Source organism: Xiphophorus maculatus, chromosome 1, assembly GCF_002775205.1.
Source record: "Xiphophorus maculatus strain JP 163 A chromosome 1, X_maculatus-5.0-male, whole genome shotgun sequence".
NCBI lineage: Eukaryota > Metazoa > Chordata > Actinopteri > Cyprinodontiformes > Poeciliidae > Xiphophorus > Xiphophorus maculatus.
In genome coordinates this window covers 1,095,600-1,120,640 of record NC_036443.1, presented here as the reverse complement: position 1 = coordinate 1,120,640, position 25,041 = coordinate 1,095,600, and the positions used below count along the sequence as shown (strand labels likewise).

At 42.5% G+C, this 25,041-nt stretch overlaps 2 protein-coding genes across 3 annotated transcripts in view; one reads left to right on the top strand and one right to left on the bottom strand.

Annotated features, from left to right (window-relative positions):
* The first annotated feature begins 4 nt into the window (after positions 1-4).
* LOC102223073 (RING finger protein 223-like) lies at positions 5-5,990 on the top strand. Of its 2 annotated transcripts, XM_023339283.1 has the most exons (3): positions 5-281; positions 560-621; positions 4,670-5,990. In XM_023339283.1, exon 3 carries the CDS (start codon positions 4,749-4,751, stop codon positions 5,469-5,471), a length of 723 nt encoding a protein of 240 aa, XP_023195051.1. In that variant the 5' UTR covers positions 5-281; positions 560-621; positions 4,670-4,748; the 3' UTR covers positions 5,472-5,990. The 2 variants fall into 2 exon arrangements, with proteins under 2 accessions (XP_023195051.1, XP_005813361.1); XM_005813304.2 differs by lacking the exon at positions 560-621.
* A 492-nt stretch (positions 5,991-6,482) lies between these two features.
* The window catches only part of LOC102223330 (tyrosine-protein phosphatase non-receptor type 11-like), a 54,458-nt gene continuing 35,899 nt past the window's right edge, over positions 6,483-25,041 (bottom strand). The window contains exons 4-16 of the mRNA XM_023334590.1: positions 22,332-22,524; positions 22,062-22,178; positions 21,825-21,938; positions 21,013-21,109; positions 20,752-20,831; positions 20,453-20,608; positions 18,636-18,767; positions 15,462-15,616; positions 11,226-11,293; positions 11,005-11,156; positions 10,826-10,926; positions 10,610-10,738; positions 6,483-9,443 (exon numbers count right to left, since the gene is read on the bottom strand). Coding sequence (XP_023190358.1) covers positions 10,651-10,738; positions 10,826-10,926; positions 11,005-11,156; positions 11,226-11,293; positions 15,462-15,616; positions 18,636-18,767; positions 20,453-20,608; positions 20,752-20,831; positions 21,013-21,109; positions 21,825-21,938; positions 22,062-22,178; positions 22,332-22,524 — 1,453 coding nt within the window. The 3' untranslated portion in view covers positions 6,483-9,443; positions 10,610-10,650. The remainder of the gene's footprint in view (positions 9,444-10,609; positions 10,739-10,825; positions 10,927-11,004; positions 11,157-11,225; positions 11,294-15,461; positions 15,617-18,635; positions 18,768-20,452; positions 20,609-20,751; positions 20,832-21,012; positions 21,110-21,824; positions 21,939-22,061; positions 22,179-22,331; positions 22,525-25,041) is intronic.

Sequence of the window (25,041 nt, the reverse complement as noted above, 5' to 3'; positions counted from 1 at the left end):
CACTGCAGGCGCCACCCCAAGGCCAAGTCTTTCCATTTGCATAGAGGGCTAAAAAGGGAGCTGACAGAACAGGGCAACAGACTGAGGAGGAAGGAGGATCAGCCTTCAGCACTGAATGCCCGCTGTCTTGCTCAGACAGAACCGCAGAACAACATCACACCAGTAGGAGCAACCTGAGCAGAGGTTTCTGAATCCAGCCCATAAACTGTTCCCATGTGGAGTGGAAGTGAGCTGAGCCAGGCTGGGTGACGGATCAACAGGGGATCTTCATCCTCTAACAGGTAAACTGGACTTCTGCAGATCTAAATCTTTTGTTTTTATGACATTGACTCAGGAGGAACACTCCTTATGCTGTGTTAACACGCAATGAGTTAGTTTGTTTTTAAGCACCTTATCAATACTGAGTGTTCTTGACTTTTATAGCTGAATTATCAAACAGAATGAACTCTGAGCCCTCATAGCAGACTCATGGTCTGCATGTTGGACTCTGGTGTCTCTGCGTTTGTTCGACCGCATTGTCTTTCTTGTTTACACTCGCTCCCATCTGCTTCTGCCACAGCCCACCTGACATTCAGCTCTCTGCATCTGAACGGGTCCACCCCCTCACTCTGAAGACGTCAGGTAGATCAGGTTTCATTTGCTGTGCAAACTGAGAACAGGTAGTGCTGCATTGAGCATGACAGTTGAATTTACAGGATATACAGAAACAGGCAGTTGGAGCAAACACAAAGAAGTTGCAGAAGTCTGAATGAGGCTTGCTAAAAAAAACAAACAAATAAAACAACCTTGACTGGTATCCAACTAAGCTGGGATTGGTTTTCAAACAGGTCAGTGGGACAGGGAGGAAAAACAGATGAGTGAACGGAGCCAGCAGCAGAGAAACCCACCCAGAGTTTGAAGTTTATGTTTTGGATTGAGCAGAAACTCAGTTAATGTTTGACTGAGGAGTTATCAGTCTGGGAGGCATTTTTAGCAGCAACTCCAGATTCTTTTAAACAGTTAAGATCACAACCTGATTGGGGTTTTTACATCAAACTGTTTGTTGTGTAAAAAGACATTCAAACCACACCGAGACATTTTATCTAAAATGCCTAAAATAATGTTGAGGTTCCAAATAAAGCAATCATTTTTAATTCAAACCGGATAAAAATAGATGAAATCAGAAATATTTAACAATATTTATTCATTTATTATTCTTTTAACTTAAGAAATAAAATGGAAAATCATAAATTACAATTTGAGAACAAGTATTTTATTTTTTAAAATTATTTCATAGTTCTTTGGCAGTGGACCAAAAAATTAACCAAACTGTCATTGAGGCTCATTCCAGCTGAGACTGAGAAATAATTCCTGATGGGATACATAAAATAATGAAAAACAAATGATTATATAAAATAATTCATTTTTTGTTCTGGTTGTTTTGGACATCCATGCTGAGGGAGGACAGAGAAACATTACTTTTAATGCAAAATGTTTCTTTGAGACAATTATTCCCTATTTAACCAAATCTTGGATCAGACTCACCATTCTTCAGTTTTCTATAGTTTCAGATGTTGAAACTATTTACAAACAGGGAATTTATTTCTGTTGTGTTCCTCTTCACTGACCACAAGATAAAAAAGTGTAAACCTTTAACAAAGTGGGTGATGTGGTTACTAAGTTACTGTCAGGTCACATTGAGCTAAGGGCTAAAAGCTGAGGCCAGCACTGTAGATTTTAATTAAAGGTATTAATGGTGGGTTTTTAAATCTGTTTACATGTCACACAAACTCACCTATTACAACTAAGATATATTTAAATATTTTGTGTGTAAAAAATATACGTAGAAATGTGATTAGATAGCACATAATATTAGCAGCAGAAATCTGTTAGTGGGTGTTTAAAAAGCCACAATATTGTATAATGAAAAATATACAATATTTCATGTTAAGGAACTTGAAGGTTCCTGAAGCTAGAAATATTTTCTTAGTTTCAGTCCAAATCCATTTGCAGTGGTACAATCTCATTTATTTATAGAACCGTTAATTACATTTACTTAACTTAATAAGTTAAATATTATTCAGGAAACAGATTTTGCTTCATCATTTACCACAGGAAAAGAGACCCCACCTTAGAACTGAACTTCAGAGAATCTGATGAGATGTCATTACAATTACACAGAAAAATCTGTCCTAATCCCTGAGAAGCACGACCAGCTTCAGGAATAAAGAGGGAGAGCAGCAGGAATGTCAAGGGCAGACGAAGCCGTTAGCTGGAGAACAAGCGGAGCCTCTGTGCCTGGGAGAGCCGAGCAGGACCAGGCCTGAGGGCAGCGCCACAAGAACACCTGTGTTCCTGCGATGTTCACACACATACACACACCCACCCACACACACACACCCCGTGATGTGTGTGATGTTTGGGCTCTTCAGAACAGAGCAGTTCAGGACAAACAGAACAGCTGCATTAAAACTCAGCTTAAACTACACATTTTTACCTATTAGGTAACTTCTGAAGGCAGTTGGTGGAACTGGATTTTATTTAATATAAAGAACTAAAAATTAATGCAATAAAAATAATGTTTTGTTGATCTTGAATCCAGTGATAATTTTTCTGATCATTTTCATGACGCTCTACTTTCTGTTGGTCTAAAATATAAAATCTTAATAAAATACGTGAAAGTTTGTGAATGTAGCATAAAAAGGTTCATGACCTGTATGACGGTGTAACCAGCGCCCTCTGCTTGTGCCTCTGTCAAACTGCTGCCATTATTTTTCATGGGAAAACACATTATTCACAGATGCTGCAGCATCATAGAGGGTGATTGTCAGATGAAGTACTTCAGATGCTGTAAGAAACATAACCCAAACCTTAACTCTGACTCATGTGAATTCCCTGCCTATGTGAATTCATGTGAATTCCCTGGTCTAGTGGGCTTAGTGAACTTACTAAACAAAACATTATTTTTTATTAATAATCTTCACATCATCCAAAACAGAACATATCAGATTCTAATTAACTTTTCTAAAAGGGTCAGATAAATGCGTGTCAGAATGGTTTTCTGTTAAATATAAATTAAGTTACTCACTATTGTGTCTTTCAGAAATATTGTTTATACTAGAATGTTCTAGTATAATATATATTTCAAAATATATTATCTAGCCAAAATACAACTTATTTTAGAAGGCATGCTATTAAAAAGAGATCCAGTTTACAGGAAAGAACTGTTGTTCGATGAGAATTTTAAAACAATATTTTAGTAAATAGTAAACAATGTAAATCCTGGTTGTGGACTGAGACCCAGCAATACATTTTTGTCCTCTGTGGAGCACATAGGTTTTTTGTTCATAACTCTGAAACCATACACGCCACTGTGTTAAATCCTGTTGGTCCTTAGAGAGGACATCCTGGGCCTCGAAATGTGTTCATATTTGCCACAAGAGAGTCCCGATGTCCTCTCCAAAGGACATACTCTAAAAAATAAATAAAAACATGTTTTGAAATTTTTTCAATTGTAGTGATGTTTTTTCACTCCAAAGAGTCATGTAGTGTAAAAAAAAAATTCAAAAACTTTTTTTTCTCTGGGTCTCAGGAGGTTACACCAGTTAATTATGTGTTTAACCTGAAATTACATGTATCCTGCCGAGTTAATTTCCATGTGTTTTTATTTTTTATTTCATTTCTACAAAGTTTTTTATTGATGCAATTACTGTAATATGGAGTAGCATCCAAACAGCAGCAGCATTAGTGCAGCCAAACATGGATCCAAACTAAACTAAACTAAACTAAACTAAACCTTAGACCTAGAACATTTCCTTTGGACCTTTTCATCATCTACCTTCTGCCCCGTAAATTAAATATCCACTTCCACTGTTGTGCCGACTACACCCAGTTCTTTTTATCCACTCTTTTATTCTTCCCTCCCTCACTTCCTGTTTAAATGAAATAAAATCCTGGTTTGCATCAAACTTCCCCAAACTAAACAGTGATAAAACCGAGTTTTTACTCATTGGCACTAAATCTAAAGTCAACAACTTTTCCCTCACAGTTCTCTGGTCTATCCAGTTCTTATTCTTAACAGTACTCTCTCTTTTCACTCTCACATTAATAGTATTATTTGGTCTGCACACTTCCACTTCTGTAATATTTACCGACTTCGTCCGTCCCTCTCCCTGCTTCCATTCTAGTAAATATTCTGGTTATTTCTCAAATTGATTACTGTAATTCTCTCCTGGTTGTTCTGCCTCATAAGTCAATCCGTTAACTTCATCTGGTTCAAATCTCTGCTGCTCCCATTATTACCAAAATGGCCTCATTTCACCACATCATTCCAATTTTACTGTGTCCTAGTTAAAGCCTATGCTGTACCTGAGCAGATGCCCACGTAGCAAATGTTGACTCACGTTTTTACTCTTTGCTGTTTTTACTGTTGGTTTTTGCCTGATGACCGAGTAAATTGACATTACTCATCACGTTTGACCCGATTCGCCTCATCCTGACTGAATTACTGACCTTGCAGAGCAAAATCCGATCAGCTTCATAGTATGTGTGTGCACTGAGAGGGGAAGGTAAAAATAACTCAGGGTTCAAACAGCTGTAGCTTGTATAAAATCTGCTTTGGTTGAGTTGGATGAAAAACAGATTTTACAATATAACACATCTCTCCTCTTTATTCTCTCTTTAAATAAAGAGAGAATTCACAGAGCAATAAAGACCAAAGTGTCAAAGAGACGACTTTGACAAAGAGAGGAATCTTTACATCTTGCACGATGGGAGAAAACACTCCACAGATCTGGCACATGCAGATTCTTGGGCATGAAGTTCCAGGTGAGCTGCAGAAGAAGATATCGGTGGCCAGCCAGCCTGAGTGCTCCATCTGCTACAACACCTACGACAACGTCTTCAAAACACCCAAGCTGCTGGAGTGCACCCACACCTTTTGCCTGGAATGCCTGTCCCGCCTCATGGCCGTCTCCCTGACCGATCAGGACGAGGGCGCTGGCAGCACACGCCTCTCTTGCCCCTTCTGCCGCCATCCCACTATGCTGCCAGAAGACGGCCCCCCCGCCCTGGCCACCAGCCGGGAGGTCCTCTGCAAACTGCCCAGCCACCAGCAGCAGGAGGAGCCCGTGTGGCTGGAGGGGGAGAAGCTGTGCTACAAGACCTCCAGACAGGACGCCCTATCCGGAGCGCCTGACAGCCCCACGGCCTTCTGCATCTGCATCGACATCGGGGCCAGTAAGTCAGCGGACGCTCCGGTCCAGTCCAGGCGCCGGAGCTCGGGTCTGATGGGCCGACTGGCAGACTGGAAGAGGATGGTGCTGTTCGTGGTGCTCATGGTGCTGCTGGTCATAGTGGTGCTGTGGCCTCTGCAGTGTGTGTTCACCACCGGAAACATGCGCTGCATGAGAAACGGACCCCACATCAGCACCACGGCAACCACCACCACAACCATTGGCCCGTCGATAAGCAGGTCCGGCCTGAAAGGATGAGCAGCTCAACTTACAGAACACGTTCTTTTGAAGAGTTGCATTCTGCTGCCTCTGATGCTGTAGCTGGGACCGGACCTGGTTCCCCTGCAGTGATGACTGAAGGGCTTTTCACTGATTCACTCAGACTTTACAGCTCCATTTCTGTCAACATTTCCCTTTTTTAAAAGGGAAATGTTGCATTTTAATGGCTGCATCGCCAAGGAGTAGATAAAACTTTGACACATTTGCACTTTGCCCCGAGCTTGTATTCTGAGATAAGAACATCTGACTGGTTCTGTTTGGTACCGATGTAGAACCCTGAAGTCCAGGCCAAACGGCTCAGCACATTTACTGAGCCAGTGTGGAAATGCGAACTTTGCTGGATGGGATCCACATGTGCCAATGACAAATGTGTATAATGTGACTGATTGTGACTTTTGATACATCTTTGTTTACAAAACTACAATTAAAAGTGAAGCTTGTCTGTGTCCACTGTTTCAAAATGGAAAGACGTGTTTAAAGTGATATTTTGTAAAAAAATAAAAAATAAATAAATAATCTGACTTTTTAACCATGAAAACAAATGATCAGATTTCCTCCTCCATCAACCTTTGACCCCTGAGGGTAAATCTTTGCCAGGAAGCTGGAGGAGGAAAGCCTGAACTCTGGGTTTTTCCAGTTTGCTCAGATATTAAACAGATAAGACTCAGAGGTTTTATTTAGAAGTGGATTATAAATGCAGAACTTCCTTAAAGACCCATTTGGACTGCTGGGAAACAGTTAAACATTAAGCATGGATAAATGCAAACGTGGCAACGCTTTGAAACAGCAAGTTCATATTACAGATGAATGTGCTTACTCTTATTTTCTCCTCAAATCTTCAATTAGTGTCATTATGAATCACCAAACTAAGATTGGACAGTTTCCTTTCTCTGTACTTGTTTTAGTGGGCACTTTGAATCTGTGGATTATTTAATCCATACTAATAAAACATCAAACATTTACAGCAAACACAAGAAACAAACACACATGACTTGGCATACTGCGGCATCATAAAGTGTTTTATTCAGTATATGATATTAGAGGCAGTTTCAGACAGCTCATCACACAGTTGAAGCCAAAACTCCCAAAAAGGCGTGTGGGCGGAGCCAGTGCAAGACGAACAGGAAACATGGAGGACAACGTCAGGGAATCCAACAAAAATCACATCAACAAGTTCAAGTAAAATGTCAGAGGACCAGCTGAAATAAAACTCGGTGTCATGACTGCAGCCCTCCACCGATTCAGTCATCAAAACATGGTGAGAAAAATAAAACCTCCATACCAAACAGAAATGCAAGGATGAATGAAAGAAAACGAGTCTGAAGGAAAACACGTGAACAGCATAGTGCACAAACAAAAACACGTCTGATGGACTTCCACACAACCTGAGAAAAAACAGCTCACACTTTCAAGTACTAAAGTTTCACCAAATCAGACACAATGTGAGAAACAGAGCAAAGTTACTCAGAGCAAACAAAACAGGAAACAGATTCCCTTTCCTTTTTGCACAGGAAGAGAAACACATTATAATGAACATGGAGCAGTGCAGCATTTGAAACAGGCAGTGCAGAGCAGAGGCAGCTTTCAATCACTGAACCAGAGCTATTAACTACAAATCATTTATTAAACAGCATTTCAGTAGTTAGACCATGAAAAACCTTCAAACTTTAAAACGAGGGAAACAAAATGGCTGCTGGAGTTACATTCAAACTTTTCTACATTAGAATCATTTCAGTGCAGTGCTGAGAGTATTATTAGTTCCACCATGAATCACGTCTGTGTTTGAGCCATTCGGCTGGACAGAAGTTCAGTTTGTATTAAACTCCTCAGATCTGAGGTCAGAAGGGTGACAACTTTTCCAAACGTTGGATATTTTCATGAAGATCCTGACATGCAGGATTTAATCCCTGGGGTCAAACCCTGAGCTGTTTGTGTTGAGCTGGGGCAACTGGGAGAGGGGCACTAAGACGCCTGGGGCAGGTGGTGCATAATTCATACTCCTTTAAACTTTAAGGAAATTTCCTTGAATTTTTCTTTTCACAAATACAATTCCGAAATGTTTGGCCTGCAGTAGTAGTCAGTGAAAGTGAATAATTTGATATATTTTTCAATTGAAAGTCAAAGGTCAACACATTGAGCCAGTTTCAGAAGTCTAGTGTTCTGGTTTTGTTCTCAATTCTCATTTCAAATATAAAAAAAACAACCAAACAAACATGAAATTAGTGAGCAGAGTTGCAAAATAAAACCTGAAAACATTCAGAGAAATTAAAGAATGTTGCTCCACTGAAGCTACTGGGCGACGGCAACAATCACCAAAACAACATCAAACCCAAATATTAACGCTTTGGACAGAAAACCTGCAGGTTTTCACTAAAAATGAAAAACTTTCCCTTATTTTTAATGAAAGCTCATCTTTCCCTCAGACCTGAAGGTTCATCCAGGAACTGTAAGGTACATTTTCATGAAACCTTATTTGTCTGTGAAAATCATTAATATGTGAAATTAATTTACCTGAAGATTTGAAACAGATGAGCTAAGGCTGAAAATGTTATAATGTTCAATGTTTGCTTATGCAAATGAGCAATAAAGAGAGAAATGATGCAGTAATCACCAGTAGACCCAACTTCTGAGAGCAACTTGAGATTATTTAGGGGTGTCAGGGTAAAGTGGGTTCATACAACTGCACACCAAACTTTTCAGATATTTCCTCTTTTAAACACTTTTAAACCATGATTTTCCTTCAGGCAGCTCTTTGTGTCCATCTATCAAAGAAAATCCAAATAAAACTCTGTGATGTTTTTGCTTGAAACATGAAGGTTGTGAAGGTTGAAGGAGGAATTTACTCTCGCCTTGAACCGGACCGGGTTATTTTGGATTCAGGAGGCTAAAAATATCCAACAATCTGCGGGAAAGTGCAGAGGGCTCGTTGCTCTACAGCACCACTCTACTTATCCCATAAATGATGTCGCTTTACTCGGCCGGCTGGCATCAGACCTGGATTACAGTCGTCTTCTAAATTACTTTTCAGAGACAAATCTATTCTTTAATCTCAGGCAGATGGCCATCTGGGCCGCTGCAATCGGCCCGTTTCCTCATCTCCTTTTGCCAATCCCATCCTGACGCTGAGCTATTAGAGTTCATTCACCATTCACTATTTATGTCAGGAAATGTGAACTGAAGTTCCGCTTTTAGAAAGACCCTAAAATAAAGTTTATACATGACCTTTAAACCATCGTCACACACAATGAAACGGTAATGCGTTGAAGGGAAGAACAAACACGCCGATAATTTGTGTGTTAGAGGAAAACCTGAAGACGAGACAGAGATGTTCCTGAAGTCGTCTCTCTCTGTGCTCAGGAACAGAACCAGCGCGTCCAGCAGCAGATCGCAGCACATCGTCGTCCTCACACACACTTCACACACACACACACACCACAGTCTACATATATCTGAAGGGTGGGGCTTGGTGCCCTTCCTGAGCCTTGGGACCCTTCCATCACTCAGCAGCCGCGTTAATAAACCCTGCAGCTCGCCCCGCGAAAACAATGTAAAGTTGAAAGTTCAAATGGCTGGAAGAGCAGCTGGGCTCTGACCTCGGCTCGGATCCCACAAACCCGCTTCGGGTCAGACCTGCCGCCTGATGTCGCATCCAGCAAGTGCAGTTTAGCGGATTAGCTTCGATTTGGAGGTCTGTGGAAGAAAAAAAGAGGAGAAACGGGTGGGGGAGGGGCTAAGGGTTACAGACACTTCCTGTCACAAGGCACTGGAGCTGGTTCTGACGGGACAGAGTGGAGGGTCCTCTGGTCACAGGGTCAGAGGTCAGCAGCATGGCAGCAGGAGAGGAGTCAGCTCGCTGCCTTCAGGCCGAGGCTGGGGCCCATTAACGCATCACTTCCTGTCAGCCCCAAAAAGGATTTTTACAGACTCTGGCCAGCAACAGCGCTGCTGAAGCTGCAAAGAGACAAGAGCAACTGGTGAGAGGACGGATGGCTAACTGTCACCAGCGAAGCAACTCACCGTTGCTAATCAATTGTTCTGTCAATTAATTGTCCACATTCTGCAGATTTTAACCACTTTAGCCTTTTTATACATTTAGAAATATATTAAAAGATGCAAGTGAGTAATTCAATTCCCTTTTTAAATAAGAAAATAAAACATTTCATTGCGTAAAATGCAACAATATTAGTGCAGCAAAAAATATTTTAAACATCAACATGTGAAAGGCTGACCCTTTACTGACTGACTTAACAGTGAACGGCTGATCTGTTAACTTCTTTTTTGATTAACTGATTAATAATTTGTAGGAGATTAATAGGAGATATTTTTTGTTGTGTTTTTTATAGGGTTAGGATTAGAGTTAGGGTTGCCCTAAAAACCCTTTTTTAATCTGAGCCAGCAGAAGCTCAGTCTGCCACCTCAGGAGTTTTGTGTAGAACAAATTTACAGACAAAGGTGTTTTAAAATAGTAAAATGTATGTGATTAAGTTGTGGCTTAATTACTGCTCTGAGCGTGTTCTTTAAGCAAATATCGTTTCTTTGCACAATGGCGTTGCCTTGATAGCACTGTTGCCTTGCAGCAAGAAGGTCCTGGGTTCGATTCCCGGCCCGGGATCTTTCTGCATGGAGTTTGCATGTTGTTAGTTTCTGACAGACCACCGCTAACATTTCCATCTAGTTTCATCCCATCATTGAGATAGTTTAGTTATAGTTAACAAAAACAATGAGTAACTTACTCATTGTTTTTGTTGTCCCATGCTCAATATTAATTTTTGTGCCGGTTTATTTAATACAAACTCAGCTAACTTTGGCAATCCTACAAAAAAAATCTTCCTCACACACAAAAAAACATTTATTTACTGAAAGCAAAGCTGCTGTTTTCTATCTATGAAAATCCGTCCAGTTTTAATTTCAAGAGACATTTGTTTTTCTTGACATGATCCAAAGCTTTAAGTTTTGGATTTTTTCACCCATTACTTTCTCCTTTTACTATAATCACTAAAGTGCAGCTGATTTAAACTTTAGAGCTGCACTGAAACAGCAGCTTCTCTCCTCAGTAGGCCACTTTCACAGATAAAAGTCCATCAAAACAGTTTCCTGCTTCAATCTAAAGCACTTACCAGGAGGCAGATAAGAGAGAAGCAGCTCTGCAGCAGCCATTTTATCTCCTGGTGTTACTACTGAACGATGCCTGGGGGGTTCTGAAGTTTATATTCTCGTACACGCTTGAAGAATCATCATTTGTCATTCTGGAAAACACCAGCAGAGATATTTACCGTTAGTGCGTGCTGCTAACGCTCAATGATCCATCATGTTCCAGTTCCTGTGACACGCACACTGAAGAAGACCTGGAGGATGCCATGTTGTGCTTAGACCTGGAGTTGGTCATCTGTGGATACTTGATGTTTGAATATTCTCTCTCCTTCATTTTATTCCTCTGAAAAAGAACAAAATGTCACACAGAGACTTTACGCTCTGCTGGATGTTAAGGAGGAGAAGTGGACTTTCAGAGCACCTGCTCCTCCTCCAGCCTCTTCTGGACCGTGTCTATGTACTGCTGCACCGCCATGTAGATGAACTTGTATTGTGCCTCAGTCTGGACCATGCCGGACCGCTGCTGCCGGACCATCTGGATGGTCTTTGGGATGTCGATGTCACAGTCCAGCCCTGGCCCAGAAACACACACATGAACTGACATCCAGGAGGAAACTCCAGACTCATCAGATTCCTTCCCACCTTGGCGGTTGATGATGTCGATGAGGATGTCGATGACGATGATGGTGCCGGTTCTGCCGATGCCCGCGCTGCAAAGGCAGACAAAGTGTTTGAAATTAATAGTAAAATACAATTCTAGCTCTAATTCCGGCAGTAGCATCGAAATCTATTTATCTATAATGTTTTCTCATAAATACCCTCTGAAACAGAGCAACCAATAAGCTATCGATGATTCTGATGATTAGTCCATTAATTGGATAAAAAAAATGGGGACATTCTGCAGATATTTCACCAACTATGCTTATTTTAGTTGTAGTAATACATTTAAAAGATCAAAATGAAAACTTTTTAAACTAAAATGCAATAACTGCTCTCCTTTAGTGAACACTTCATGATCTGCAGCTGACAAATACTTCAAACATCAACATATGAAAATCAATACAGTGTAAAGCTAAAATGATTAATAAATAGACAGCAAAAGGTCAACCTGATAAAGTTAAAACTTCTGACATTTACAAAGATTTATTTTTTATCTTAAGTGGAAGCGGCATGCGGCTCGGGTGGTTGCTGAGGCAAAAACTCGGGCGTGGGAGGAGTTTGGAGAGACCATGGAGAAAGACTTCCGTACGGCATCGAAGCGATTCTGGTCTACCATCCGGCGTCTCAGGGGGGGGAAGCAGTATGGCACCAACACTGTTTATAGTGGGGATGGTGTGCTGCTGACCTCTACTAGGGACGTTGTGGGTCGGTGGGCAGAGTACTTCGAAGACCTCCTCAATCCCACCAACATGCCTTCTATTGAAGAAGCTGAGCCTGGGGACTCTGGGATGGGCTCTCCAATCTCTGGGGACGAGGTCGCCGAGGTGGTTGAGAAGCTCCTCGGTGGCAAGGCTCCGGGGGTGGATGAGATCCGCCCGGAGTTCCTTAAGGCTCTGGATGTTGTAGGGTTGGGTTGGCTGACGCGACTCTGCAATATCGCATTGACATCGGGGGCAGTTCCCCTGGACTGGCAGACCGGGGTGGTGGTCCCCCTGTTCAAAAAGGGGGACCGGAGGGTGTGCTCCAATTATAGAGGGGTCACACTCTTAAGCCTCCCCGGCAAGGTCTATTCAGGGGTCCTGGAGAGGAGGGTCCGTCGGATAGTCGAACCTCGGATTCAGGAAGAGCAGTGTGGTTTTCGTCCTGGTCGTGGAACACTGGACCAGCTCTACACCCTCGGCAGGGTCCTGGAGGGTGCATGGGAGTTCGCCCAACCAGTCTACATGTGTTTTGTGGACTTGGAGAAGGCGTTCGACCGTGTCCCTCGGGGAGCCCTGTGGGGGGTTCTCCGGGAGTATGGGGTACCGGGCCCTTTGATACGGGCTGTCAAGTCCCTGTATGACCGGTGTCAGAGTCTGGTCCGCATTGCCGGCAGTAAGTCGGGCTCGTTTCCGGTGAGAGTTGGACTCCGCCAGGGCTGCCCTTTGTCACCGATTCTATTCATTACTTTCATGGACAGAATTTCTAGGCGCAGCCAAGGTGTTGAGGGGATCTGATTTGGTGGCCTTAGGATCTCATCTCTGCTTTTTGCAGACGATGTGGTCCTACTGGCCTCATCAGGTCATGATCTGCAGCTCTCGCTGGAGCAGTTCGCAGCCGAGTGTGAAGCGGCCGGGATGGGGATCAGTGCCTCCAAATCCGAGGCCATGGTCTTGAGCCGGAAAAGGGTAGAGTGCCTTCTCCGGGTCAAGGGGGGTGTCCTGCCCCAGGTGGAGGAGTTCAAGTATCTCGGGATCTTGCTCACGAATGAGGGAAGAAGGGAGCGGGAGATCGACAGGCGGATTGGCGCAGCGTCTGCTGTCAAGCGGGCGCTGTACCGGTCCGTCGTGGTGAAGAGAGAGCTGAGCCAAAAAGCGAAGCTCTCGATTTACCGGTCGATCTACGTTCCCACCCTCATCTATGGTCATGAGCTTTGGGTCATGACCGAAAGAACGAGATCGCGGATACAAGCGGCCGAAATGGGTTTTCTCCGTAGGGTGGCTGGGCTCTCCCTTAGAGATAGGGTGAGAAGCTCAGTCATCCGGGAGGGACTCAGAGTAGAGCCGCTGCTCCTTCGCATCGAGAGGAGCCAGTTGAGGTGGCTCGGGCATCTGATCAGGATGCCTCCTGGACGCCTCCCTGGTGAGGTGTTCCGGGCACGTCCCACCGGGAGGAGGCCCCGGGGAAGACCCAGGACACGCTGGAGGGACTATGTCTCTCGGCTGGCCTGGGAACGTCTTGGGATTCCCCAGGAGGAGCTAGAAGAAGTGGCTGGGGAGAGGGAAGTCTGGGCCTCCCTTCTGAAGCTGCTACCCCCGCGACCCGACCTCGGATAAGCGGAAGAAGATGGATGGATGGATGGATGGAAAATGTTTATATTTCTGGTACAGGTTTGGCTTAATTACTGCTAAATATTTTTTTGAGTCAGTGTGATCCAGTTAATGATAAATTAAACACTAAATGATATTGATCACAGACAATAACTTAACATGAATTAAGGCAGCAGTGTAGTAGAAGAAGGAAACACTGCCACCTGCAGGTTGGAGCTAGCATCACTTAAATCTGATGTTTTTGAACATTTTGGCTGAAAATTTGTAATAAGTCAATAAACATAAACATAGTGTGACACTGCTGAATCTGCTGATTCTGTCCAGACAGTCTGGAAGGACTGGTTCATGTAAATTAGCAGTATGCAGGTAGAAGCTATTTGATAAAATAATATGCACATGTCAGTTATCTGGAAGGGTCCATTGATGGGTCCCTCAGGAATCCCAAGGCCCAAATAACAAGCTACAGTGGGCCAAATCCACACAGTGGGTTTGTGACGTTTCCCCAGAAATGACACTGTTCTCGTCACATTTCCATAACATGATTCAGGTAAATAATTTCCCCTGCATTTAATTTCCGAGGCGCTGCTTTGTGTCACTTTGTCCCATTAAAGCAGCTCGACCTGCTGTAATGGGAATAGCTCTGTGGTTCAGACCAGAGCTATTCCTCTGGTCAGAACCACAGAGGAATAGCTCCACTGCTGTACACACTTTCCCCAGATGACTTAAAAACATGGCTGCTGATTTTAACACTTCTAGTGGCTTCCTGAACTCTGGAGAGTCTTTATCTGTACAGTCTGTCCCATTCTCTTCTGTAGATATTCTAAAAAGAAAAAGCATGTGCTCACAGCTTCCTGCAAGCTGCTTGTGAAGTTTTTTTTTTGTTTCCAGACGTTTCAGGGAGGATGAGAAACTCTGAGCTGATGCTGCTCGGGGGACGTTGGCTGATTCCACATTTATCCAGGGATCAGGGATCCTGTTTGAGCCGGATCGTGGAAACATTCAGTAGCAGGACAGATTCAGCAGAACCAGCTGCTTAACACACACACTGCAGCTCTGACAGTATCTGTGCAATTCACCTAAAGACAGCTGTCCTCGTATGTTCAGAGTCTTTAAAAGGACTTCATAAAACACATAGAGTAAAAAGCAGTCATGCATGTTTTAGGGTGCTCCACCTGAATGGCTGTTTATTCAGCCAACCAGCAGAAAGTTCACAGTTTTAGAGCCAAGAACTGACTTTATGCATCAAAATAGATTCACTTCAGATGTTCAGCCTCATTCATGAATAATGAATTCACCAAGAGGAATAACTTGCCAGGTTTTCCATCATTTCAGTTTCTCAAGATACTCCATACTTCACATTATAGTTGTACTGAAATTAAAGTTTAGATATTTGACCTGAACCCAGCCCGATATTTGGGTGGTTTGGGCTTCTGTGGCGCGTTTCATTAGCCTGTTCAGTTTATATCATTTGTAATCAAATGATAACAAATGATATAAACTATCTACTATCATTTACACTATTTATTGTAAATGGAGGAGTAGACAGTTTAACCTGTTAAAGAATTAAAGAAAGTAAGTACAGAGAAGAAGTTAATCAGAGCCCACTGATGATAAGATCATCACACATCCCAGATGATTTGACCTTTTCTCACCCTGCAGCTACAACAAGCAACAAAATGGAGCTGAAAGACATAAGAAGCTAAAAACAGGAGAAGTTACACTGCTTACTTAACTGCTGGTTGAAAACAAGAGCAGTAAAATTGTACATAAAATAATATATCGGGTTTACTTTGTGCTCAGATCTCTAATTAAAGCTAATCAGTTGAGTCAGACACAAAGCCTGTGGACCGGCTTTTACTTTTCAGCTCTAAATACATGAGCTCTTCCCAGTTAGCGATGCTGGTTGTACCTGCAGTGGACGACAATGGGTCCAGTATCCTTAATGGTGCTCTGTGTGCAGTTGACTTCCTCCAGGAACCAGAGGACGCCGCCGGGCTCGTTGGGGACGCCGTGGTCCGGCCAGCTCAGGTACTGGTAGTGCCAGATGTACCGCAGAGGCTCCTTCTACACAAACACAGCATGACAGGAAGTGAGGAAGTTCTACTGGAACCAGTAAGCTTCAGCAGCTTTAAACAGGTCAGAACAACCTTCACTGTTAAAGAAACTGAGAGCCACAACAACTTCACTGTCATTTTCATGGCATAGTCTACCGGCATAGTAAACACAAACAAATAAAAATATTAATCACTTTTTAAAAATATGTATTTAAAAACCCACATAATAAAACAAGAGAATGAGCAGTTGTTTAATCCAGTGCAGTAAAGCTAGAGTAATACAAAAATATTGTATTTAAATACATGACTTTCACTTTTCAGAATAAATTATTGAAATAATTAATAGTTATTTCCTCTGTTCCTGACATGAATGTGAGACAGAGTGTGCTGCTCTGCTGTGTTACTGGACTGTGCCGTTCACCTCTGCTGGTCACATGACAAGTAGCTCTGAAAACAGCAACAGGAACTAATCACAGCACTGCTCTGATAAATCCAACTGTGTTTAGTTAGCATTCAAAATGAGCTGCTCCCTTATCACACTCTGGCTCTGCACAAAAACCTGCGCCTGTTGGACGTCTCTGAAGTCTAATAATGTTCCAGATCTTTATTTTACTGACTTCTATTTCGGTGAAATGCCTCCTTAAGATACTTTCAGCAAGTAATAGGAAAATCATAATTTGGAAATGGCTACAAACTGACCACTGGTGAGGAATTATAAAAGAAATGTACAATAAGGAGAAACTTGTACGTTTACCTGAGCTGGAGAAATGAACCAAATGCTGGAAAAAAGGAATATTTATACAGAAAACTTAAACTGGATGAATTTATCAGTCCATTTTAGTTATTTAGCTAGTTTTATTTTTCTATTTTACTTTATTTTTTTATTTTACTGTACTGTACCCATGTTGTTCACATTTTCTTTGTAATATATAAAATTAAAAAGTACAAATTCAAATGAGCCTGCAACTCTCATAAGCTCTCATAATGCTGTGTCATGTTCTGTGTTGTCTGTGTATTTATTTAGAGTTTTCCTTGTCCTTGAGTCTCTTCGTTGTCCTGTCTTCCCCTTAATTGTTCCCAGGTGTGTCTCGTTTCTGTGATTACCCTCCCGTGTATTTAACTCCACCTGTGTTCCTTGTTCCTCGTCGGGTCCTTGTTGTCGTCAATCTCTGTGCTATTCGTTGTGAGTGTGTCCTTGTGCCTGCTGCTCGTTGTTTGGACTGTGTTGTTCTGGACTTTATCCATTAAATCATCATATTCATCTTACCTGGGTCCGCTGCGTCTGCCTCACCACCAACACCGCACCGCACTTCATGACAGAAGGACCCGACCAGACTGAACGGTGAGGCTCGTTTTATTATGGACCCAGCAGGATTACTTAAAACTGTAGAGGACTATGTCGAGGAGGTGGCAAAGCCTTACTCCGCCCGTCACCGCCTGAACATAGCCACACGCTTGGTGATCATGCTGGACGAATGGATCCCGCGACTTCCGCATCTGGGGCTGGCGGAGTTGCAACAGGAGGCAGAGAGGGAGTGCTTGACGGCGGCTGCCGTGCTGAAGGGTAACCCTCTGCCTCCCAATCTGCACAGTCTCTCCGCCAGCCCAGACCCAGCTCCAGCATCTCCGGGACCAGCAACTCCAGCCGGCGCACCCCAGGCCGAGTCAGCCGGCGTTCCAGCCGGCGCACCCGAGGCTGAATCAGCCGGCGTTCTGACCGAGACTCCCAGTGTTCCGACCGAGACTCCCAGTGTTCCTCCAGAGACTCCCTGCGTTCCTCCTGAGACCCAGACCCCCAGCCTTCCTCCCGAGACCGAGACCCCTTGCGTTCCTACCCAGACCTCCTGCGTTCCACCTGAGACCAGGACCCCCTGCGTTCCTCCCGTGACCCAGACCCCCTACGTTCCAACTGAGACCCCCTGTGCTCCACCAGAGACCCTGCCTCGGGGGGCTCGTCGTCGCCGTCTGTGGGCGGCCCCCGGGACTCCTCATCGCCACCTCCAGCGACGCGGACGGCCGCTGGACCGCCTCCGGGGGTCCCGCCTCCGGGGTTCCCGCCTCCGGGGTTCCCGCCTCCAGCGTCGCGGACGGCCGCCGGACCGCCTCCGGACCGCCTCCGTGGTTCCCGCCTCCTTTGCCTCCGCCCACCCTGTGGGTAGTTTTTTGTTTGTTTTTGGACTCTTGGCCCTTTCTGTGCCTCCGCCCACTCCGTTGGGTTGTTTTTGTTATTTTAGACTCTGGCCCGCCGTCCAGCGCCCCTCCACCCACCCTTGTTGTGTTTTTTTTTGTTTTGTTTTTTTTTGGGCATGTGGTAGCCGCCCTTGAGGGGGGGTTACTGTCATGTTCTGTGTTGTCTGTGTATTTATTTAGAGTTTTCCTTGTCCTTGAGTCTCTTCGTTGTCCTGTCTTCCCCTTAATTGTTCCCAGGTGTGTCTCGTTTCTGTGATTACCCTCCTGTGTATTTAACTCCACCTGTGTTCCTTGTTCCTCGTCGGGTCCTTGTCGTCGTCAATCTCTGTGCTATTCGTTGTGAGTGTGTCCTTGTGCCTGCTGCTCGTTGTTTGGACTGTGTTGTTCTGGACTTTATCCATTAAATCACCATATTCATCTTACCTGGGTCCGCTGCGTCTGCCTCACCACCAACACCGCACCGCACTTCATGACATGCTGTCGTTATAAGTGAGTAAATTATCTATATTATAGCAAACATTGAATATTTATGTTGAAATAAAAATAATTCAAAGCTCAATTTCCACTTGAATTGGAGTTTAAATGTGTGAAATGTTATGTTTTAGGTGTTATCAGTATTATAGTTATCATTATTAACTAATATGGTAATGCTTACCATATTATGACTAGGAACCACTAGGAAAGAAAAATTCATCTTTATTCCTGACAAAAATTGTAAGTTTGTCGTGTTTTTTTCACTTATTGCTCCATCTGCCAGTCAACCAGATGAGTCTTGTAAGCTGAAGCTCAAACTGTTGGCTTGGTAATCTGACTCCAGGTCAGAGGTCAGCCGTCCCTACCCTGTCCAGGCGCGTCACCTCCAGCTTCCTCAGGATGTAGTCCTGCGCCGGCTGCTCTTCCACATTCCTCACCAGGACTTTCCCAAACTCTTTAGTGCCATTGAGGTCCGGCCAGTACCGGACGCATTTGTTCTGATAGAACCATGAAGGTAGAGAGAGAGAGAAAGAGAAAGAAATGGACAGAGAGAGAGACTGGCATTAGACAGTCTGAAGAAACGGCTCAACTCAAGCAGCTTTTCAGGAAGCTTATCTGTCATGCTATCCCCTGCTAGTCCCTGTCCCTGTCCACCACACTGACACATGTACATCATCCTGACATTCACACGCTAAAGCACTCGCTGCTTTCCACTGATGACTCATAAAAAAGGATATTAGATTATCACACAGCCGAAACATTTTGAAAGTGAGAAACAGAAATGATTCATGATTGGCTTGTTTTTGTCAACATGTCGTTAAAACTGAAAGGCACTGATATGTGGTCTTCTGCTTTTAGTTTTCTTTTTTTTTTTTACAAGAGAAGGCTTTCTGATCAGGATAACCTGATCGATTCCTTATTGGAAGGAGTGAGAACTCCTACTTTCCCCCAGAAGCTCAGCCAACAAATGTGGCTGAGTTTCAGAAAAGTAAATATGGGAAGATCATCGAATTCTCCTCACCCTAAAAATCTAATTTTCCTCTCAAGACAAATTTCAGAGTATAAGACAACCAGAACTTTGGCTTGAAGAGAAGAAACAACTCAAAGATGTGTGACAGAGAAAGACACAGTTTGTTAACTGACTACAACTGATATCTCAGGCAGTCAGCAGCCAGAACATTGACATGAATCATCACAATTATGCCTTTCTTTACCTTTGTAACGTTTTCATTTCTACTTTTTCAAAGTAGAACATCAGGTGATAGCTATCAGCTATCAGCAGTATAAACATCTGGCCATGTGCACAGATCAAATTCTTAACAGCACAATTTGATTCAAAACATTATGATGATGCCCTTTAAAAAATAGACCTTAAGTACAACTGATGACTGCAGTTTACCTTTAATAAAGGCTCAAAAAAGGAGAAACTCTAGAAAAACATCTTGTCTAGTTTCTTTCATTATTTAAGAAAAAATACAAATTTATAGGGCCAGGACTTTCATGCGTTAAATCTAATTAGATCATTTAGTAGATTTTAATAAGCTAACCATGTTAGCGCAATTAAGTGTTTTTTCCCAAGCCGGAACCTTTCTGTGGTGTTTCTTTTACACGAGTAACTCTGATGCACAAGCAACATTGGCAAACAAAGTCACCTCTCTGAGGGTAACTTTTGCTTCTAGAAACAATCTGATGCTGGAAAAAACTACTGTACTGATACTGCGTATCAGTGAAGCTATTCAGGTGTAAAATAGCATCTCAGTGCTGCAGTGCAGACGTCCCCAACGAACATCCACAGTTCACATTCTGAGGATTGCTTTTTTAAAGAAGTTCATTGGATGATCAGCGGTTCCTGAGCCACTTTAAATCTGAATGAGTCTAATGAAACTTTGAATAACCTAAAGAAAAAGAAAAACAATAAATATCTGTTACTAAGCTCATATGTTTATTCAATGATTCAGCAGCAAAAGGGTTTTTGAATTGAAAATATTGGTTATGTTTTTTGATTAAAAATAGATAAAGTATTGATTATTAACTTTTAATCTGGTCCCACCACGACTAATGCAGCATCAAGCAGTAATTTAACCCTTTAGCAGTGTGCTAAAGGGTTAAAGTGCATCAGAAAGACTCATGGTGTTTCATGACGAGGACTGGAGTAAGCATGAGTGACACGGGGGCGGCTTACCCTTCCCCGCTCCATCTCCTTGGTCGTCATGACGATGACGTGAGCATTCTCCTGATACACCATCTTCCAGAAGTCGTTCACCGTGTTCTGCAGGCAGCCCTGGGTGGCAATGAAGACTTTACTCTCCTCCACATGCCGCCCGTCTTCACTCACGTTCTGCATGGTTGGACAACAGGAACAATTGCACATGAACCGTTTTTACCACTGAGTGAATGTTAATTATGTAATATTAAATGTCTAAAAATATATTTAACATCCAAAGCGTGTGGAGGAAGTCCTTCCTGGTCACATACACTCACTCTGATATAGTTAGCGTTGATGTAATCCGAACCTGGAGAGTCTGATTCAGAATCTTTAATCACAACTCGCGTTGTGTCGACTGCAAACACAAAGTTCAACCAATTAATACATGAAGGAACAGTCAGTCCTGAAACCACACAGACATAATGCAGCTGATAGGCTCAGGCTATTAAAACCCTATCTCTATGCTCTGTCATCTGTGTCACTCTTTCCACAGGAAGTTGGAGAGACAGGAAATAGCAGGTTGCTGTGCGACTCACAGGGGAGGATGTTCTTGTATCTGTTTTTACTCTTGTTTTCTGGCTTCTGGCCCTCTTTCCGGGGATACAGCAGTTTGCACTCTTGCTGCTGAAGTACCTTTAAAAGAGATGGAGAGAGGACAAAAGAACAACATAAGATAGACAACATGGGGATTTCAATGGGTTATCGCCACATAAAACAGTTCCAGGAAGAAAAGAGCAAAAACAATACTCTACTGACATTTTCAAAGACATTTAGGTAACTGGAATACTCCAAATAACGCTGGGTGTAAAACAGTATAATGAGCTTTTATTACAGCAGCGGTCATCATGGGGAGAAGTCAGAGGGAAACATCTAACAACTCAGGGTGTGTGATAATATTCACTGTTCCAATGCCTTCATTTTAACACAGATTCACACCCACACTGGGTAATACATTCATTTCATGACAAAAATATTTTAAACAAACGGTAAACATAGTACTTTTCCAATATGAAAGAAATTGGGTTGTTTTATTTATAGACTCTCAGACTTTCTTGAATTGCTTATAAAAAATTATTTTCCCCTTTATTTCAATGCTGGAGGTGAAGCATTGGCTAATTATTTGGATAATTAGCGTTGTAATAGAAATGGCAGCACACCAATTAACTTTTATTGCTCATAAACTTTCTAAATACTTACTTAGAGTTCTATCTTTATGTTTGGCATTTTCATGTCAATATGTTTGGTTCTGCTTTTCGGCCACGTATTTTGCTTCCAGAGGGCATTAGTTACACTTTAACATGACATTATGATGAAACTGGAATAATATAAATGGCTGTGCTGCACACACCTCAAACTCCTCCCAGAATCCTTGTTTTGGCTTCTCTGAGTTGTCTGCTACTTTGTTGAGTTCTCGTACCCGGTTCTCGATGTTGGCAGCATTTATCCTCGTGGCGTTAAAAGGCTGCCATAGTCGCACAAAAACACAAACATTTTAAACTGGCCACTACAAACCAGACGGTGAGCTATAAAACAATTACCAGAGAATATTTTTAGTTGTATATTTCTCTAACTGTGTCTTTGTCACCTGTTTGAGATGCACTACAATGCCGCTTTTTTCCACCATGGGGTTCTTCTTGTAATGATCCACCAGATCGGCCAACGTGTCAAACCGTTCACCACCTCCCACATCATACTTGCCTTCCTGCAGAACAAAAATGTTTACAATTAAAAAGGAACTATAACTGCAAGCAGTTATCAAGTTATCAAGTTGTTGGTCCAAGCCCCAACAATGATCAAACCAACCAATGAAAATCCTTCTTAAAGGCATGATATGCGTCCAAAAGGGCAATCTTACCTGGAAGCGAATCATAACGTGTGTGACTTTGGTTTTGCGGTCGATGTTGTCGTGTTTCTCCTCGTTGGTGAGAACCGACAGGACAAAGTCTCCGGGTTTACTCTGACTCTCCCGGACCAGAAAGCTGCCGGCTTTGCCTTTTTCTGTGAGGAGTTTCTCTGCATCTCTCCCAGTGAGGTGACCATGGTACCACCTGGAGATTGATAAAAAAGCATCTTTCTGGTTGTATGAACGGAGAATCAATATTTAATGGCATAAAACACCCGGGACAAGAGCATCAAAGTACATACTGCAATCCATCAAGCTTTTGTTTCGCTGTTAAATCATAACTGTAACAATATAAACAGATTTGTTTGGTTTTACAACTTTACAGCACTGTGTGAAATTCTGTTGAGATTGCTTTGGTAAATATTGAAGCTTTATGTATCTTTATAGATCAGGGGTGCTCAATATGGGAAGGTTTTGAGTCGGCAGTAGGTAGCAAACTGAACGCCACGAGGAGACCGAGACCAGCACGTCATCTTCTGACACACTTATCAAAAATATTCACTAAGATCCAAAATGTTTGTAACTTTATTGAAGAATAAAAAAATCAACAAAATGTGTTCAAATTAATCATCCAACAAAAATAATAATCCCAGTAATTACTGTTTCAACTAGATGTTGTGCAATTCTGTGCGTTTTGGTTCCATTACAAAAATAATAACAAAATAATAAACACCGACTCTCTGAGCAGAGCAGGAGTTTAAAACTAGCTCATCAACCATGCTGTGTTCAGGGAGCGCTTATTAATAATCACAAAATAAATATCAAGCCTGAAAACCTAATATCGCAACGAACTGAATGTTATGTTTTTAACACAATCTCTGTTCGGCTTGGGGAGCCCAGGCGGTTACCACGGCAACGCATTGCAGCCGCTGTAATTTCTAAACGTTCAATAAACGACAAACTTGGACTAATTACCTCGTTCATTTGCGAGTATACGTAATTCACAACAAACATCAAATACGGTAAATATGTTTCATTAAGTACTTAAACAAATGGCTTCTACCGCAATAATTATGTGAAATTAAATTGTCTAAAAAGAATTTTTAGTTTGGTGTTTTCTGGCATCTTGCTTTGAGTTCAGAGTCTGAGAGGCTTTTCCTCTATCAACCTAATTTTTTGTCTCTTATTTAGTGGAAATATTGATGTTTATGAGATTTTCTCTAAAATGATAACTTTTTTAACCTGCACAGCTCCACTGTTGAAAATGAGAAGCTAACATTCACAAATGACATTGAAATAAAATCCAGTCCAACATCTGGTTTGAGGCAATTCCTCTGGAACCTGTTGAAGGAAAAATATCCCAACTTCACAAGATGTGCTTTAACTTAACAGAGCTCTTTGGTTCCTCCTGAAATTTCTCATATCAAGGTCATCAAACCAAATGTCAGACTGACCTGCTGGCCTCAGGTTTGCAACCAACTTCTGACAGAGAAACCAGTAACATCTTCCCAGTGTCAGAATCTCAATAAGGAAGAAACTGGATTAGGTTTTCTATCACTTTAATATGTCTACTGATGTACAGTATATTCACATATAATATAAGTCAATAGAGTTTCAATTACAATTTTTATGTCTTCGTGTCAGGAGGTAGATCTCAGCCGGCTGATGAGAGAAAAAGTAGATCTTGGTTTCCAAAAGTTTGGGCTCCCGTTATAGGTAAACACACATGCAGGACTGGACACTACTCAGTAAAATGTATGATGGTGGTGTCCAAACTTTTTGCCAAAATCGTTCAGCTAAAACAAGGCTGGACAATACATCAATAATATATATCGTAATTGACATGTGATTAATAGAGGACATGTCTGGTAGAATAATCAATACACAGAATATTCTGCACTGCATTATGGGGGATGTAAATGGTAAATGGCTTTGTACTTGTATAAAGCACTTCACAGTCATTCACACACACACACCCCCGCCCGAATACACACACACATACTCACACCCTGACGGGTGTGAGTATGTATGATACTGGATAGTAGCCACATCTGCCCTAGGCGGTCCGACAGAGGCTGCAATGCACCGACGTCACCGTGACCTCTGACCCCACCAGCAGGCAAGGCGGGTGAAGTGTCTTGTCCAAGGACACAACGACATGTCTGGACACGCCTGATTTATGATTGGCAGCCACACGCTTATTAAATATGGGCACCAGAGTTTCACCCTTTTAAAGCGGACATATTGTTATATTAACTTCTCTCTGTTTACAGACTCAAGCTAAAGTTCCAAATAAAAGATTAATCACCACGACAGCAGACAGAAATACCAACACAGCATTTCTCCTTCAGATGCCTTTATTCACCTGCTGCTTCTCTACCTAAGCGACTCAGATACACACTTTGTGTCTGAGCATCTCAGGGTGGATGTGAGTGTAAGGTAGATAAATCAACAAGACGGATAAGTGAGATTAACTTTTCCATCAGAGGGGGCGGACTGAAGGTAGTTTCCTGTAATTCATGGCTTGAACATAATTTAAATATATATGTGCGCTGTGTGTAGACTCCCACTCCAGAGTGATAGCGTCTCTTATATGGCTGCAGGCTCACTTCACCTGATTTTCAGATGAAATACTCGCATGTCGACATTTTGTTTCCTGTGTGATGATGAGCCAGAACGTAAAGGAAGCGCCATCAAGAAAAGCACCCAGAATGGAAAAACC